The following is a 15,566-nucleotide window of genomic DNA, read 5'->3' on the forward strand; positions in this document are numbered from 1 at the left end:
AGGTCGTAGCATCAAAATTCACAGCAGAACAGGACTGAGGTGACTGCTGCTTTTGGCTGACCTTTATACAAACACCACTGCATGTAGAATTCTGCTCAGGAAAATAGGCTTTTGCAAAAGTGTAAGGAAAGTGGTTAAAAAACACAAGTCAGGTGTGAAATGTTGACAATATGAACATTAGGTGCTAGACCCGCTTGTGCAAACCTATCAACTTTGTGCTGTGTGTGGGATTACTGCGTGCCTTTTTTCACACTCAACCAAACCACTGCACTCTCTCCTCTCCTTTTTTTCCCCCTTCTTTCTTTTCCCCTCTTCCAAAGTATCTCCTGTGGTGAGAAGAAGGTGAGTGAGGTCAGGCGAAGTGAAATGAAAATCATGAAAGCTTAATAGACCACAGGGAAGATCCTTTGAAAGGGTGCCAGAGATGGAATATCAGTTGTGGGGAAGAAGACCACAGAGTTGGCAGGGAATGAAAGGAGATCTGGCCCATGCGCGTTAGTGTTTCATGCTCCTTGTGATGAAACTGGTCTGTTTTCCTAGTTAACTCTTTCACAAATGGATCATGCTGGTATTAGGCACTCCCCCAGTGCTATTACTGCTCCCTGATCCAGCTTCACTCTGCTTCATGATATATTTTTCTGAGTAGTTCTCAATTCTTTCTCTTGCTTGTAAGATCAACAGATGAGAACTGAAGTATCAATGAGATTACATAAATTACATATTCTGTTTCAGCTTCAGCAGCCTCTACCAGTTATCCACTCTAAGGGATATGGAAGTGTTTTCCTGGATGAGGAGGAAAGAAGTTATATTTTAGAACATGTAAAAACGTGCTTACTTGCAGATATATAAAAGAAAACGTCAGGTTATTGTAATTATACAAACACCTGACATAATAGCCCTCAGTGTATGAAATGATCTCATGTATGAAATAATCTCAAAATGTTTTTCTCAGGATAAAGAACTCTTGAAAGAAGGGGCTTTGCTTTTTCTGATTCTTCATCTTCTAAGACTTCAAGCCTTTGCTGCAGTAGTTAAAATGCCAGGATTTTATGTGAGACAGTGGATGGCAGTCTAAAATCCGAGTAGACACAAAGGCTAGATGAAATGAGAACTGCTCCCTTTCAGTCTTAAAATTTTATGAATCTATGCTTATGTGAATGAAAAGACCTGTGCACGTATGTCAGAACTGATTTAAAGACTTTGGTTTTATTTAATGATGTGGAACTAGTCCCCTGTGTGTGCATAGTCTACAGAGAAATTGCAGAGGCTCTGATCCTCCAGGGCTGCTAACGTACCTTGAATTTTTGTTGATCTCTAGGTCTATAGATGTGGAATACTTCAGATTTTTTACAATGTTAAAATGTCTGTATTTCTGTCGTGCTTTTGAACATGGAGTTCTACAGCTAAACATTTTTAAGCCTGAAATTTGCCTTTGGGACAGGTCACTGTTGTCAGTAATCTAATTTTTTCCCTGCTGCTATGGGAACTCTCAAGGAATGAGTGTGTATCTGCGCTATGTATTTAAATGACAAAATATCCAGAAAAACATAGCATGCAATACAAAATGACCTTGCAGCATTGATGTGAATGTAACCCTCGGTTACAGCCAGCCTGACTTTGCTGACTCCATTCAGCACAATGGTTGCTTTTGTGCAGATCAGACCACAGTTGTCTGGTATTTTCATTCATATGACTTTTTCAGCTTCATTTCAGAAGTCGCCATCGCAGTTTTGCTCAACTTTTATGAGAAGTTCAATAGCTTCTGGGTTCTCAATTTGAAGACTCCTTCCCCCAACCATTTTGCAGGTGGTTCAGCACCTCCAGACCAGTGCTTTCCTTAGTTTCTTTCCACAGAGCCTTTATTAGTCTATGGACAGCCACCCCCAAAGGCCACAGGCTGAAACCTCCTGATTAAACAGTTGTCATCAAGTTTCAGATTATCCTATGACACAGAGTGATGTGACAGGGCACAAAGTTAACCTTCAGCATTATTTCTTTTTCATTTGCAGGAAAAATTTGAAGGCTTGTTCCGTGCCTACGATGACTGCGTGACATTCCAGCTGTTTAAAAGCTTCAGGCGTGTGCGGATAAATTTTAGTAGTCCCAAATCAGCTGCTCGTGCCAGAATAGAGCTGCATGAAACACAGTTCAGAGGGAAGAAGTTAAAGTTGTATTTTGCACAGGTAATGAAATCTGGTATCTACTTCTATGCTAGTGCATAGCTTTTATAGAAATACTGTGCAGTAACACTGAATAAAAGTAATAAGGGTTTCTCCCATGCCCAATCTCTCTGCTAAAAGATTACTCCTTATGTTGCCTGAGCTGTACCTGCCCAGTGGGTCTGCAGTAAATTTAAAGGACCTCTTAGGAGCCAAGTTGCTTGTTAAAAGCACAGAAGTTACATAGCTTAGAACTGATTTACAACATTGAGTATTTTCTGTGGGTCACTCTCTAACTATAAAAAAGCGGTAATATAAAGTAGCATAAGTTCTTAAAAAAAAAGGTAGGTCTGAATTACTTTGACTGCAACCCTGAGCCACAGTCAGGCTTCCTCCTGCCTTTTATATTTTTTTCTCTTACTGAATGCATGTGTGAATTTTCTAAAAGCAATTTATTAAGATCAAATAAAAGGAAGAAGGTAGGGAGAGAACAACACCTCCAGCCTGGGGGCTGGGTGATTATATCCATCTGTTGGAAGTGTCAGATGGAGGTTCAGTTCTTCTTGGCCAAGGGTGAGAGAACCCAGATCTCCCACAGCCTGGGTGAGCTCTAGGCCCCAGCCAGGATGCAGAAAGGCGAGGGAGGTTGGGAACCTGACCACCACCTCTTCTGAATGTGTTTTAATAAATTGCTGTGGCCACTGTGGCTTATGGGATGCTCACTAGTGATTATAAGCAATGCAAGTGTGCTTTGAGCTGCCAGATTGGTCCTTCAGAGGTCTGAGGTTAAGGGCAGGCTCATCTGAAGCTATCAGTCAAACCTAAGAGGCAGATAAATTTTGAGCCTCTAAAGCCTGGTCAGAATAGGAGCTGGTTTGAGCCTGGGCCGAAGCAGAATCTCAGGAGAATGGGAAACTACAGTTGTGGAAAAAACAATATGCTTAATGGGTTAGATGAGTTCATAAGATTTTACAGTTGGATTTAGGTGTTGAAAATCTATCTCAATCCCATTTTATATGCCTTAATCTCCTAGATCTAGCTCTAATTTTTTCCTGAAAGATTTCAAAACCTGCTGTTAAGCAGATCTGAGAATCATTTCACTCTAACCGCACAATGAAAAGGTTAATTGAAAACTTAGGATAACACAAGAAAAAGAAAAACATGCATAATAGTGATTAGTCTCCATATCTAAGCTGATTTCCTGCAAAGCCATTTAGATATCTGCACTCTGCTCTCCAGTACATGTACTCTTACAAGAGCTTATTAGTTGTGTCCAGGGAACGAAAACGTGGAAGCAGCGCAGTGTCTGGAGCAGCGTGTGTTTACATGGGCCTGAGCCAGACTGGATAAGCACTTAGAGAACTAGAAGCTCTGGGGAACATGAGGTTGCAAGACCCAAACTGGCTCTTGGCAAAACCTATTCCCATGTAGCAGGGTGCTGTCTCAGGCTTGCTGTCGTGCAAATGCAGTTTATTGCTTCCGGGCTCCAGCTGATTGTAAGCTTGCTCGGTATGGCTTTAGTATAATTAATTTATGTTGAGGCTTCTTTGATATACCAGAAAAGAGCAGAAATTAAACTAGGTAGTTTAAGATGGAATTAAAATGAGAACAATTAGTTGCAAATGACTAAGGAACAAGATAGATTCCATTAGCACTTCAGCTAAGGGAATCAAATCTTCAGAAACCTTTCCGAAGTTACTTACAAGGCGTTGGTGCAGGAGTTACTGTTTCTTGTCTAATGTCTGGTTTTATTTAGGAGTTTAAACCAGTAGATCACAAAAATATCTTTTCAGCCTCAAAAATCTCTCAACTAGCAGCTGTGCATGCCAGAGCTTTGCATTTGTCCTCAGAGAACACAGAGAATAGGCACAAACATTGTAGCTTTGCCCATATAAGAGTCCTCCCCCCCACCATGTATTTACTGTAGAGGAACCATGTGTGTAAGGTTGAGATGAAATTCATCTCTGAAACCCTGCCTGGGTGGCATTTGGTACTAGAAGTGTATGACTGGAGTAACCATTCCATTTACCCATCCTATACTTAACAATGTATTTGTTACGTTTTAAAGATTCAGACCTCTGAGACAGATGGAGACAAGCTTCATTTGGCACCACCACAGCCTGCAAAACAGTTTCTCATCTCGCCTCCAGCATCCCCACCTGTAGGGTGGCAACCAATAGATGACGCAACTCCTGTCATCAACTACGACCTCCTTTATGCAGTTTCTAAGCTAGGACCAGGTAAGCATGTGGTCTTTGTGTGAAAATGTGTCAGAAAAACCAGATGAGAAATAGCAGCATAGATAATACCTGTAGAGGAAGTTGGGGTAAAGCCTGTAAATTGCATGAAAGCTTCGGATTTAAGTTGATGCACGTCAACTGGTTCTTTGCTTAAGAATGAGTTTTACCATATGTACCTACAGACTGTCCATTTTCTGTTGAAAACTCTGTGCAGAAGGAATGGGATAAGTTGTAGCCTCTTAAGATAGGACAGATGTCAATGGGTGATACAGGTAGACTTTCTTCTGTCTTCCCATCTTCAGCGAATTCCAGGAATTAAAGCTAGCTGGGATTTTCAAAACAATGCTTTCCCTTAGAAAATGCTCATCTGATTAAACCAAAACTTCTCATATGAGAATATTACTATTGATTTAATTAAGTCATCTTTACAAATTGTTTTCTTTCAAAGCTGTTAAAGCATCCTCTTCTAAAATTTTCAAAATGGAGAAGGTTCCAGTTTCAGATCTGAACAGTATAATTTAGAAATTAAGTCTAATTTACATTTCTAAACTATAAGAAACAATAGCTTGTTAAATTATTTTCATATTGAAATAAAACACTTCAGATCCAATCTAATAACAACTGGGGGGTGAGCTCATGAAAATTTATCGGAGTTTATTTTCGAGATTCTGTATTGAAGGTGCTGTTTCCTGTTCTGAGACTAGCTTCCAATTGCAGACATCCTATTATTGGGGCTTTTGTGTAACTGCACCAGGGTAACCTGGAGCTGAAGTGCGTGGGGTGCAGGAAGAGATGTTTCATGATTCACAAGGTTTGCAGGACCATCTCATGTATTTTTCACATGGGATCTCTCATAGGGACAAAATATATATCAGGAGAACAGTGGAGATTCCTGTGTTTCGTTCCCCTTCAGCAGGAAAAAAGGGTTGTCAGGTGTGACACCATCCTAACTTGCATATTGTTATTTCCAGAATTGATGCTTTGCTTCTAAACTGCTGAATAAAAGAAAAACAAAAACGTCCCCCCTTTTTTTTTTTCCCTTTGATGCAGCAGTGTTATAAATGGAAACATGTGAACGAATTCCCTAGCTAGCTGGGTAATAAATCAATTCCTGTTCTAGAGCAGTGGCATGTGAAATATCACTCATTGTCCCCCACTCTGGGACAGCTTTGCGTGAAGGTCATATGCATCTGTATTTAAGGAGCCTGCAGGGAGCAATATGAAAAGTCATTGTGTGCTCTCTTCTTTCTATTTTTAGCACTTGTTAGAGGGTTCAGTTTTAGTTAACTGCAGTGGCAGTTCTAAAATAGCGTTGCAGTTCTCAGTTGTGCATTTACTATGTTTAGAATTTCATTGAAAAACAAATCCCACCAAAACGGATTTCTCAGTATCACACCAGTAAAACATGCAGCTGGACATCAAATAACACTGTTAGCCTCAGTTAAGTTAGATTTTTTTTTTCATTCAAACAAAAAACACAGTAAAAAAAATATAACTATGGCTTATCAGCTATCAAAAAATAGTGCCTGGCACAGTTGTTTGCAGAATGCTGAATGTTAGAGCCTGAGTTCTGTGTGTTTAACTTGTGGTGAATCTTGACTATATGAAATACACTGATTTGGTAAGATTAATACCTGAGGACCAGGAAAACTCATTTGAGTGTGTAAATAGTAAACAGTTTCTTTGTATGTCCTCAGTACAAGATGAGTTTTACTGACCTGCTTAGCTGGGAGCGTAAGATACACCACTTTGACACAGACCCACACTACTTTCCCATTCCATGAATACAGGTCATCTCCTTTCATATAATCATCACAGACACAAAATTAGAGATTAAAACTGTCCATCAGACAAACCCAAACCATTCTATGATTCTGTGATTCACTCCAGAGTAAAATGAATAGGCCAGAAGCTACAGAAGCTAGTTAACAGATTTGATGTTTGTTTTTCCAAGCTCACTTTTGGGACAGGTTTTTTTGTTTGTTTGTTTGTTTTTTGTTTTTTTTGTGTTTTTTTTTTGCAGCCTTGTGGCTGCAGCAGTGACTGTTTGGCATCTCAGAGGTCTAACAGGAAAGATCTCTTTTTGCTGTGCACAAAAGGAAGCTGGCTTTTGGTTCTTCAACGTTAAAATGAGATCGTTGAGGGTGCATTTACTTCTTAGGGAAGACCATGGCATATTTAATTAAGCTTCTGGTTGATTGATGTATATTCTCACTTTCTGCAGATGCAGAAATTGAGCTGTAAATGAGACATGAACAGAATGCCATAGACCAGTCAGAGCCAGAAACTGTGCCTGTACTTGGTTCTGACCACCAGCCTACAATTTTTTCAATATATTGTAAATAAAGAAGAGTGATTGTTAATCTCTTTGATGAAAACCACTTCCACTGTCAAGAGAATTTCCAGTAGTTTAAAATACTGATGAGGATACAAATTGGCACTAGTGTAAGTCCTTATTTTCTGGAAAGCAGTCCTAAACATTCCCTATCTAATCCCCCAACCCGCATATTTCTTCTCTGCTTCCTCCATTGCCTCTTTCAAACCTGTTACCCCAATTTCTTCTCAACAGACCGCCCTGTACTCCCTCGCTTTGTAACTGCACTCCAGAGTGCCCTTCCCCAGGATCCCAGGTGCCACCACCCTGGCCTCCCCTTGCCAGTCTCAAACCCTGCAGTGGTTGTGCAGACAAATTTCCTTTCTCCCCAGGCTTTGATTCACAGATCACGGCTCCACTGATGATCTGTACTATACGGTAACACACAATATAGGTCAGGGTCTTGAGCCCTGGTGCGATTTTGCCCTCTGTCAGTTCGCACTTGCCTCCACAATTGCAGGCACTATTTGCAAACCAGTGCAGGCTGGGCACCGTCTCCAGTAGGCCATATAGACAAGTTTGTACCAGTTTCAGTTCTCTCCATGTTTCCCACTCCCTCATCAGCATTCCAGCAGGCTTTGCACCTCCTAAATGCCCTCAGGCTGCGCTCCAGGTCGTGTAAAATACATTTTTCACATTACGAAAGCACCATTCTGAAGTGTTACCCATGATGGCTCTTAGGTCCACAGCGGTACCTCTTGGGACACAAAGGAGACCCTGCAGCGGTCTGTGCCGCTTGGCCGCTGTGTCTGCGAATGGTTAGTGGTCAGAGGAGGGCCTGGTCAGGGCTTCATTTTTGTCTCTGAGCAATTAAGGTGTAGGTGTTCCTGCCATGCTCTAGCTGGGCTTCTTGGGGAGGATGCGTAACTCTTGCCCCTAAGGTTTGGCTGAGCCTTGCACAGGGAAGGGGAAAATGGGGAAGAGTAGGACCCTGCCCAGTAAATGCTGCACACAGGGATTTCAAACTCTCAGGTTTGTTCTCACTGATTCAAAGGAAATACTAAATACTTCATATGACTTCCAGAGAGGATTAAAAGGGAGTGGAGAGGTAGGCAGATGGGTGATAGATAAAATTTTCCATCTTTGTCCTTCCTGTCCCCTCTGTTCTGTGGCTTCTTTTGCTCTTCCATCCCCTTGCCAGGGGCAGGGCACAGGAGAGCTGCTGGGTGTAGAAAGCTGTGCCTCTGCCACGTTCTGCTGGCCAGGAGAGGAGGGTGCCCTTCTCCTGCAACATCACTAAGAGGCTTCCAGAGAGCAGCTCTTCCATCTTGTGTATGGCAGATCCATACAGTAGAGAGGTATCATATGGGATGGGTTGTTGTATGTCTTCTGGCATAAACATGCACCTGTACAAAGGATCACCCGTTATTTGCATCGTATTATTTGTAAAGCACTTGGATGAAAGGACTGTAAGGGGAAGGTATTTTTATGATGCTAATGACACGTTTAACATGGAATGGACAGCTCTGAACCCATTAACCTTTGATAATGAGCCAGAAACAGAGATGAGGTAGCTGCTCAGTATCATTACCATTTCTTCATTATTAATTAAGTATATGAACATACTATCTTTGCTGGACAAAAGAGCCTCATTAGACAAGAGATGTACCATCAATGAGAGGTCATAGTACCGATTTACAAAGGGATAGAAAATCCCATGCCATTATTTTTAATTCTGAAATATTCTAAGTTGCTTTTGTGCTGTTCTTGTCGTCATCTTTCTTGCATCACCTGTGGGTTTGCTTGTGGTTAATGTGGTCACAGAAGGTAGCGCCAAGTGACATAAAAGCAGCTAGGCTCATTGTTGAATGGTGAAACTTCAGATTCCTATTTTTTCTTAGGCAAAGCAAATGAATAGAGGAACTTTACTGCTATTTTCAGGGGTTTGTTGGGAACATTTTCTGACAAATCCGTATGGTGGAGGTGCCACAGCTTAATTCTTCCTTGCATTATATGCTGAAGGCAGAGTTTACATGTTAGAGCATATTTGATAAATTTTGTGATATTTTTCTGAGTAAATGTATGTGTTTCCATTGTTATCTCAGCTTACATGAATATTTAAACAACTTAATAATAAGGATCGGGGATAGCCCAAAGACTGCTGGAGGAGAAGGACACCTCTCCCCAAGAGTCCTTTGGCTGTAAGAGTTCTCCAGGCAAGTGGGAGAAGCAGGAGTGGTGGGGCAATGTAGGGCTCAGAGCCAGCCGAGTGAGATAACTGGACAAATGCTTGAGTGATACTAACTACAGAAGTTGCTACATCTTAACTACGCTAATTGGACTTGCTACTCTTAGCTTGGGACAACCTATGTCTTGTAAACATAACTGGATTGCAGTGACTCAACCATTACTCCACTAGCTTACCTGCTGCAGATTTAGTTCTTTTTTTTATATGCTTGTTTAAGAGGGAAGAAAAAAAACATTTAAAAAAAACAGAGGGGAAGGGGTAATCTGTCTGTATCCATTGGATTTATATTTTGTACTTACTACCTTAGTATTTTTCTGCAAACACCGGTTACATTTAGGAATAAGATACCGCTGTATGAAAGTCCGATAGTTACTGTTGTTCTGCTCCTGTCTCAGCCGTATAAAGGTTTTCTGTAGTTTGAGCCACAGCTCTGCAGGTATGAATAATCATGAGTACAGTACTGAGTCTGCAGCTCATTTATGCTCAGAAATAACTGTATGCCTTAAAAACCTAATTTATGGGCGCATCACATTTTGATTTGCAAAGTGACATTGATTGCTCTTGCAGTTACTTGTGCCAGAGGCACCTGAATATTTTTCCTTGTGTCTGTACCTATTTCCACTATTTTTTTTCAGCAGAAACAGTCCTTCTGGGAAGGATTTGAACAATAAAATGATGTGGCATTTGAACTGGGATTATTACCTCTTACGAGGGCAGTGAATCTGATTTACTTCATGGTCCTGGTGTACGAGGAAAGGGCCCGGCGCTGTGTGTGCGCGGCACTGCAGAGCTGCTCGTAGCTGACAGTGACCAATGTAGCCTTCAGTGCTGGTTGGCAGCATTGACGTCAGCCCATAGCTGAGAAATTAGCTGAAGCCCGCAGGGAAAATAGGCAAAGAAAAAACCATATAATTTCTCAATGCAGCACAACCAAGCTATTTCTCTTTTTTATATTTTAGCCTATCAGCAAGACCTGTAATGCTTTGCTCAATTTGGATTCAGAGGAAAGGTTGCCAAAAATAGAGCAGTTAAATGTCAACATTAATGGTATCACAGCAGTAAAATATTTCTCACAGCAAGATGCCTGACTTATAGCTATTATTCATTAGTTGCCTCTTATTTTTTAGGCAAAAATGCAGCATGTCCTCTAGTCCCAAGCCACCCGGTCTTACTTGGACCAAGAATTTGCCAGCACAAATAGCACGTGATGACAGTCTCAGAACTGTGTGTGCTAATGTAGGGCCAAACCTGCAACCCCCACATGAATTACTCTACTACAAAGTTGCTAATAAATAAAAATCCAAATTAGTAACAAGAACTACAAAAGCTTTGAGGTGGGGACTGCCATTTCCCTGTCATCATGAAACACCTTGCACTGCCGGGGTCTGCATGTCATGCAGGCATTTAGGGTGCATGTAAATACAGGTCAGCTAGGTATAGTGGGACCTCACCTTCCTCATTTCAGAATGTTTTGCAGGCAATGTCATAGAATCACAGAATGGTTTGGGTTGGAAGGGACCTTAGAGATCATCGAGTTCCAACCCCCTGCCATGGGCAGGGACACCTCCCACTAGCCCAGGTTGCTCAAAGCCTCATCCAGCCTGGCCTTGAACCCCTCCAGGGATGGGGCATCCACAGCTTCTCTGGGCAACCTGGGCCACTGCCTCACCACCCTCACAGGAAAACATGTCTTCCTAATATCTAGTCTGAGTCTGCCCTCTTCCAGTTTAAATATGCAGTTGTTCTGGAGCAATCTTATGAAAAAAAAATACAAGCTATCAGGTGAACATGTGGTTACTGTAAGCCTATTTTAACTGTGGCTTGTGGGTCTTGGAGATGAGAGTGATAATAAATAGTCCAAAGAGGAGCAGTGCATTATCTGCAATGGTTTCTAGTTTTTAGTGCTGAGAATGGGTTTTTGTCAATTCTGAAAGACCAAGTCATCCTGTCAGAAATGTCACCACTAGGACTCTTTCTCTTTACAGTCTTAAATTAATTCCTTGTAATTTAATATCCAATACCTACTTAGGTCCTGCATGGAATCTAAAACACATCTAGTGTCAACAGACAGAATGCAGGACTGAAAGTCCTGTGTCTGATCCTGCTTTTCCTTTGTTTGCTCGTGGACTCTTGCAGGTAACCACCTAAGCCATATTCATCTTCCAGGCAGGAGTACTGGGTGGAGACTTAAATAAGGAATGCATGTAGTCATAAAATCTAATGTACTTTTAAAGCATTTAGCCTGCTAGTGAGCACTTACAGACTGCACTCTGTAATCTCATCTGGAGAGACAGAATTTGTTACAGCCCCAGCTAAAGAGCTTTGAATCTCAAAATCCGTTTGGAGCAGATCTATGTATTTCTGTATTTCCAGAGCAGTTGGACCAGGTGTTGATGTCTGCCTGGAGGCAACAAGTTATAGGATCTAGTGGACTTAAAAAGGGACTGGAGCCATGCTAGACTGAAAGAAAAGAACAAAAAAGAAAGGCCCTAACCCAAGAGGTGTGACATGACTTCAGACCAAATGTTTGATAGGTTGGATTCCAGGCCCTCTTCTTAACCATGAACTTCTATGTTGTCTCTCCTCTTTGTACTCTTTTGTTTGTTTGTTTTTTAGTGCTGTTGGCCCCAGGAGTATTCTGCAGTCCAAGAGTGCCATGGGCTGCACTGCTGCTACTCAGACTGTCATCTTTTGGTCTAACTATTTTTCTCTGCTTCCAGGAGAGAAATATGAGCTGCACGCAGGAACAGAGTCCACTCCCAGCGTGGTAGTGCATGTCTGCGACAGCGACATGGAAGAAGACGAGGACCCAAAGAATTCTCCAAAGCCAAAAATCATTCAAACTCGGCGCCCTGGTCTGCCACCTCCTGTATCTAACTGAGCCTCTCCAGCAGAAGCAGCACTTCTCTCCTCCAGCACAGCTCTTGGTTTTTGTTTGCTTTGTTTTGTTGAAAGGCAGCCATTGCCTATTGAGTACCAGGACATAAAACTCCTTGAAATCCCTCCACGGTAATCAAGCCTATGTAATAAAAGGGCTAGGAAGAAGATCTTTGTATATGTAACCATATCACACACCAAATAATTCTGAAAAGAGCAAAACAAGGCTGAAGAAACAAGGGAGGGTTTCAGTCTGAGGATTTTTTTCACAGCTATAATTTGCATGCTGAAACACCAGTACCAGAGAGATCATTCAGGGTGGGCAATTAGGCCAATATCAGGCTTGATATTCAAACTCCCAGAATACTTGCTAGTGCCCTTCATCAAGCACCCTGCTCCTCAGCCCTCCTCAGTTCCCCAGCAGACCCTAGTCTTCTCCCCCAATTTTTTTTTTTTTAAGTTTTTTTTAAGGAGTGTGGGGGGGTGTGTGTTGTGTTTAATCTGCTAGTGGCTTGGTGGCCTTTTCATCCCTCTGGAATTTTCTTTAAGGAATGCTATCTTGGCAACATTTTTAGAAACAGCAGAAAAACGTCCTCATCCACCAACAGCTGTAGAGTACATTGGTCTTTAGTGGTGGCTGGGATGTGAGACAGAGCTCTCTGGGCTAAGGGGAGAGGCAGCAGCTGGCTGGAGGGTCTGGTGTCTTTCAGCCCTTCTCTCTAAGGGAGGAGGGAGCCAGAATATCAATAGGAATTGTCATTTTATCTTCCATAAATGTATGAGTGGTACTTCTCTCTGAGTTTGAGGAAGAAAGAGATGCTGACTGCTCATTTAAGATGGGTTTCATTGCTCTTTGTCATAGCTGTAAGTTCTGGTAATGATACAAGCTGAATGCTTTCCTAGTGGTGTGTTGAATAGCCCTGAAACTGTTAGTAATTACTCATGTATCTCTAATATTCAGACTTTTTTCCTCCCCCCTTCCTGTGCCCTTTTTAAAAAGCCCTTTTTGAGCTGTATGCAGTTTGGGTTTGTGGAGGTGAGGAGAGCTTAGTTGGTGTTCTTTTGTAGTTTTTCGGTTTTTTTTCTTTTTTTCTTCTTTTTTTCGGCCAAAGAAAACAGGACCATAATTACACACTTGAAATTAGACTGCATGCAATTGAATCCCCTTTTTTCACTCTGTCCTGCATGTTTCTTTCACTTGCAATGTATACTGGGTTACAAAAATTGTTCTGTGTTTTCATCATGGCTGACAGCAGACAGGTACTGGATTCCCTGTCTGGCAGAGCTTCCATGATGATTTTTTATGCGTATTTGTCGTTTTGAGAACATATTTTCTAGACATTTGAGCTCAAATTTTGCATATATTTAAGCATGCGCTTAATTTATGCACATGAGTAGTTCCACTGAAATTAATACTGCAGAAAACTGAGCATATGTGTAAGATACGGTGGGATTTTTAAGCTAATTAGCTGCAGCTGTACTCCCAAAAGTGACTACAAAATGGCACAATGAGGTTCCACAGTTTAAAATCCTTTACAAGTTAAAATAGGTAAATACATCTTGGAAGCTCATTCTAGGATCTGAAAGTCAGCTTAGGTTCTGTAATCAAGATTTTTGTCAAAACCTAGTGATCTGGTTTCTGAGGGAGGGTTCCATTCCACCCTTCCTTAGCAGTGAGGCTACAGGCTTCAGCAGAGTCAAGTCCCCCTTGGTGGGGTATCAGCTCTGCAGTACTTCCAGGAAGAAAATCATGTGCTTTTTTGGTGAAGACAGGAGATGCCATTCTCAATATGCATGGTGAGGATGTTCTGAGAATGAGGACTTAGTATTCTCATATAGTTAATTTTCTGACCACCACAGCCCCCTAATATTCCTGTTGAGGTGTAGTGCTTTACTTAGCATATATCTATAATGTGATCCTTGTTACTGCATTGCGGACATGGTCATGCATGTGTTACACTAATAGAAGCACATTAAATACACCAGAGACTGAACAAAAAATGGGGCTTTAGCATCCTCATGGTATCTGTGTAAAGTTGTCTTAAAGTAACTCCTTAGAGGTTTCACTTCAATTATTTTTTCAGGGATGCATTTAGAATTGATTTAAATAAATAGTCAGTGCCCTAGGACTATAACCTGATGTTCCTGTTGAAAACACCATCATAGGCCACCTAAAATATTTCAGGAGTAACTGTCTTTACTACTACTACTTTACTACTACTGTCTTTTTTGAGAACATACAGAGCACTAAGGTCCATGGGTTTTAGGCCAGTAGAAAGAGGGCGAGTAAGATTTAAATGCATAAGATGTTTTGTTAATATATGTGGTATGGAAGAAATTACTGGCCATATCCTCAACTGGTGTAAGTGGTCAGAGATCATCTCCAATCAAAGTTCATACTCTGGATTTTTTCATGCAAAAGTGTTAGAGGCCGAATCTAGTCCTTGTATCCATGTACTCAAAGCTTTGGAGAGACTTGGTTTTGAGCTACAGCCTTTGGCCTCAAATGGTGTAAAACTATACTGCAAATTAAAGCATTGGATCTGAAGTGGTTTTTTGTCAAAGTACATTTTCAGATAGATTTAAAAACAGGCCCCATTCAGTGACTACTCTTTGTCTTTGTAAAACTATGTAGTACTACCCAGGAGCGAGTCAAATGTGGCTTATTGTTTAATGCATAAATAGAAACACAACTACAAACCTGAAAACTCAGAGAAACCCGTTGTAACTATGGTCAAAGCTTATATGTCACCTTTATATGATAAAACACAGTCATCACAGAAAAATGTTTCAGGTATTATGGAACAATGTCCTGATCCTAAAAGTGACTCTTAGAGAACCTGGTGTTTTGCTAAAGGCTGGTTTGTGCCTGGCACAGAAGAAAGGCTTCTTTCAAAAAACTGGTGACCATCTGGGAGAGTTACTGTCCTGTTTAGTTCAGTAATTCACAGACAGAGCCCCTGCTTACTTCAGTGGGAAGTTTCTTTTGTGTAGCATCTATGAGCTCAGTCCCTCTGACATGCGCTTTTCACAGGGTGTCTGCAGTGCTAAAGTAGATTCTCTCATGTCGTAATACCATAAATTAGAATGAAATCTCTGTGTTACATTACACCTTCTAATGTCCAGTGACATAGACGATGTCCTTTTCATTTCCTTTCCAAAGTAGAGCCTCTGAGCAGCTGGCAGCAGTGCCCTGGGGCCCTCTACAGAGTGGACCTCATGCCTGCTGCTGGTTGGAAATCAAAGAAGGAAATCAGAGGAGTACAGTTGCTCTTTCTGTTGCCTGCTGCCTGCTTGTCCTTTCTGACCTCTTCAGATACAGAATCAAAATTTTAATGACTTCCTAAATACAGTTAAAAGCATGAAAACATTTACAGTGCACAGAGAAGGGGTATTTTGGAATCTGCTCTTTTGGAACAAAAGAACAAAGAATTTCTGTGTCCTTGATTTTTGTAATTAAGAGAAGGTAGTACAAACTGCCCCCTTCCCGACATGCAAACACACTCGAGAACACTTTGTTTTCAGCAAGAGAACATGACAAGAGCACCACTTCCACAACTGTAACAAGTCTACAGACATAGTTATTGTGAAGTGCTTTATATTATAAAAGTGTGCCCCCAGGGATAAATTGTTTAACATTTATCTGATCCTAAATTGGGTGGGAGGGCTGGAATGCTTTTATTTTGGTCTTTTCCCCCTCCCTCCCACTCAGCAACAGTGAAGAAGCT

General features: G+C 41.3%; 1 protein-coding gene across 2 annotated transcripts in view; it reads left to right on the forward strand.

The window, feature by feature from the left end:
* RCAN2 (regulator of calcineurin 2) overlaps window positions 1-11,842 on the forward strand; it is a 77,076-nt gene extending 65,234 nt beyond the window's left edge. For both annotated transcript variants that reach the window (XM_010079077.1, XM_010079084.1), the window contains exons 2-4: window positions 2,010-2,183; window positions 4,228-4,399; window positions 11,682-11,842. In XM_010079077.1, the coding sequence (XP_010077379.1) occupies window positions 2,010-2,183; window positions 4,228-4,399; window positions 11,682-11,842 (507 nt within the window). The remainder of the gene's footprint in view (window positions 1-2,009; window positions 2,184-4,227; window positions 4,400-11,681) is intronic.
* The last annotated feature ends 3,724 nt before the right edge of the window (window positions 11,843-15,566 follow it).

The sequence above is a fragment of the Pterocles gutturalis genome, unplaced genomic scaffold, assembly GCF_000699245.1.
Source record: "Pterocles gutturalis isolate BGI_N339 unplaced genomic scaffold, ASM69924v1 scaffold7126, whole genome shotgun sequence".
Taxonomy (NCBI): domain Eukaryota; kingdom Metazoa; phylum Chordata; class Aves; order Pterocliformes; family Pteroclidae; genus Pterocles; species Pterocles gutturalis.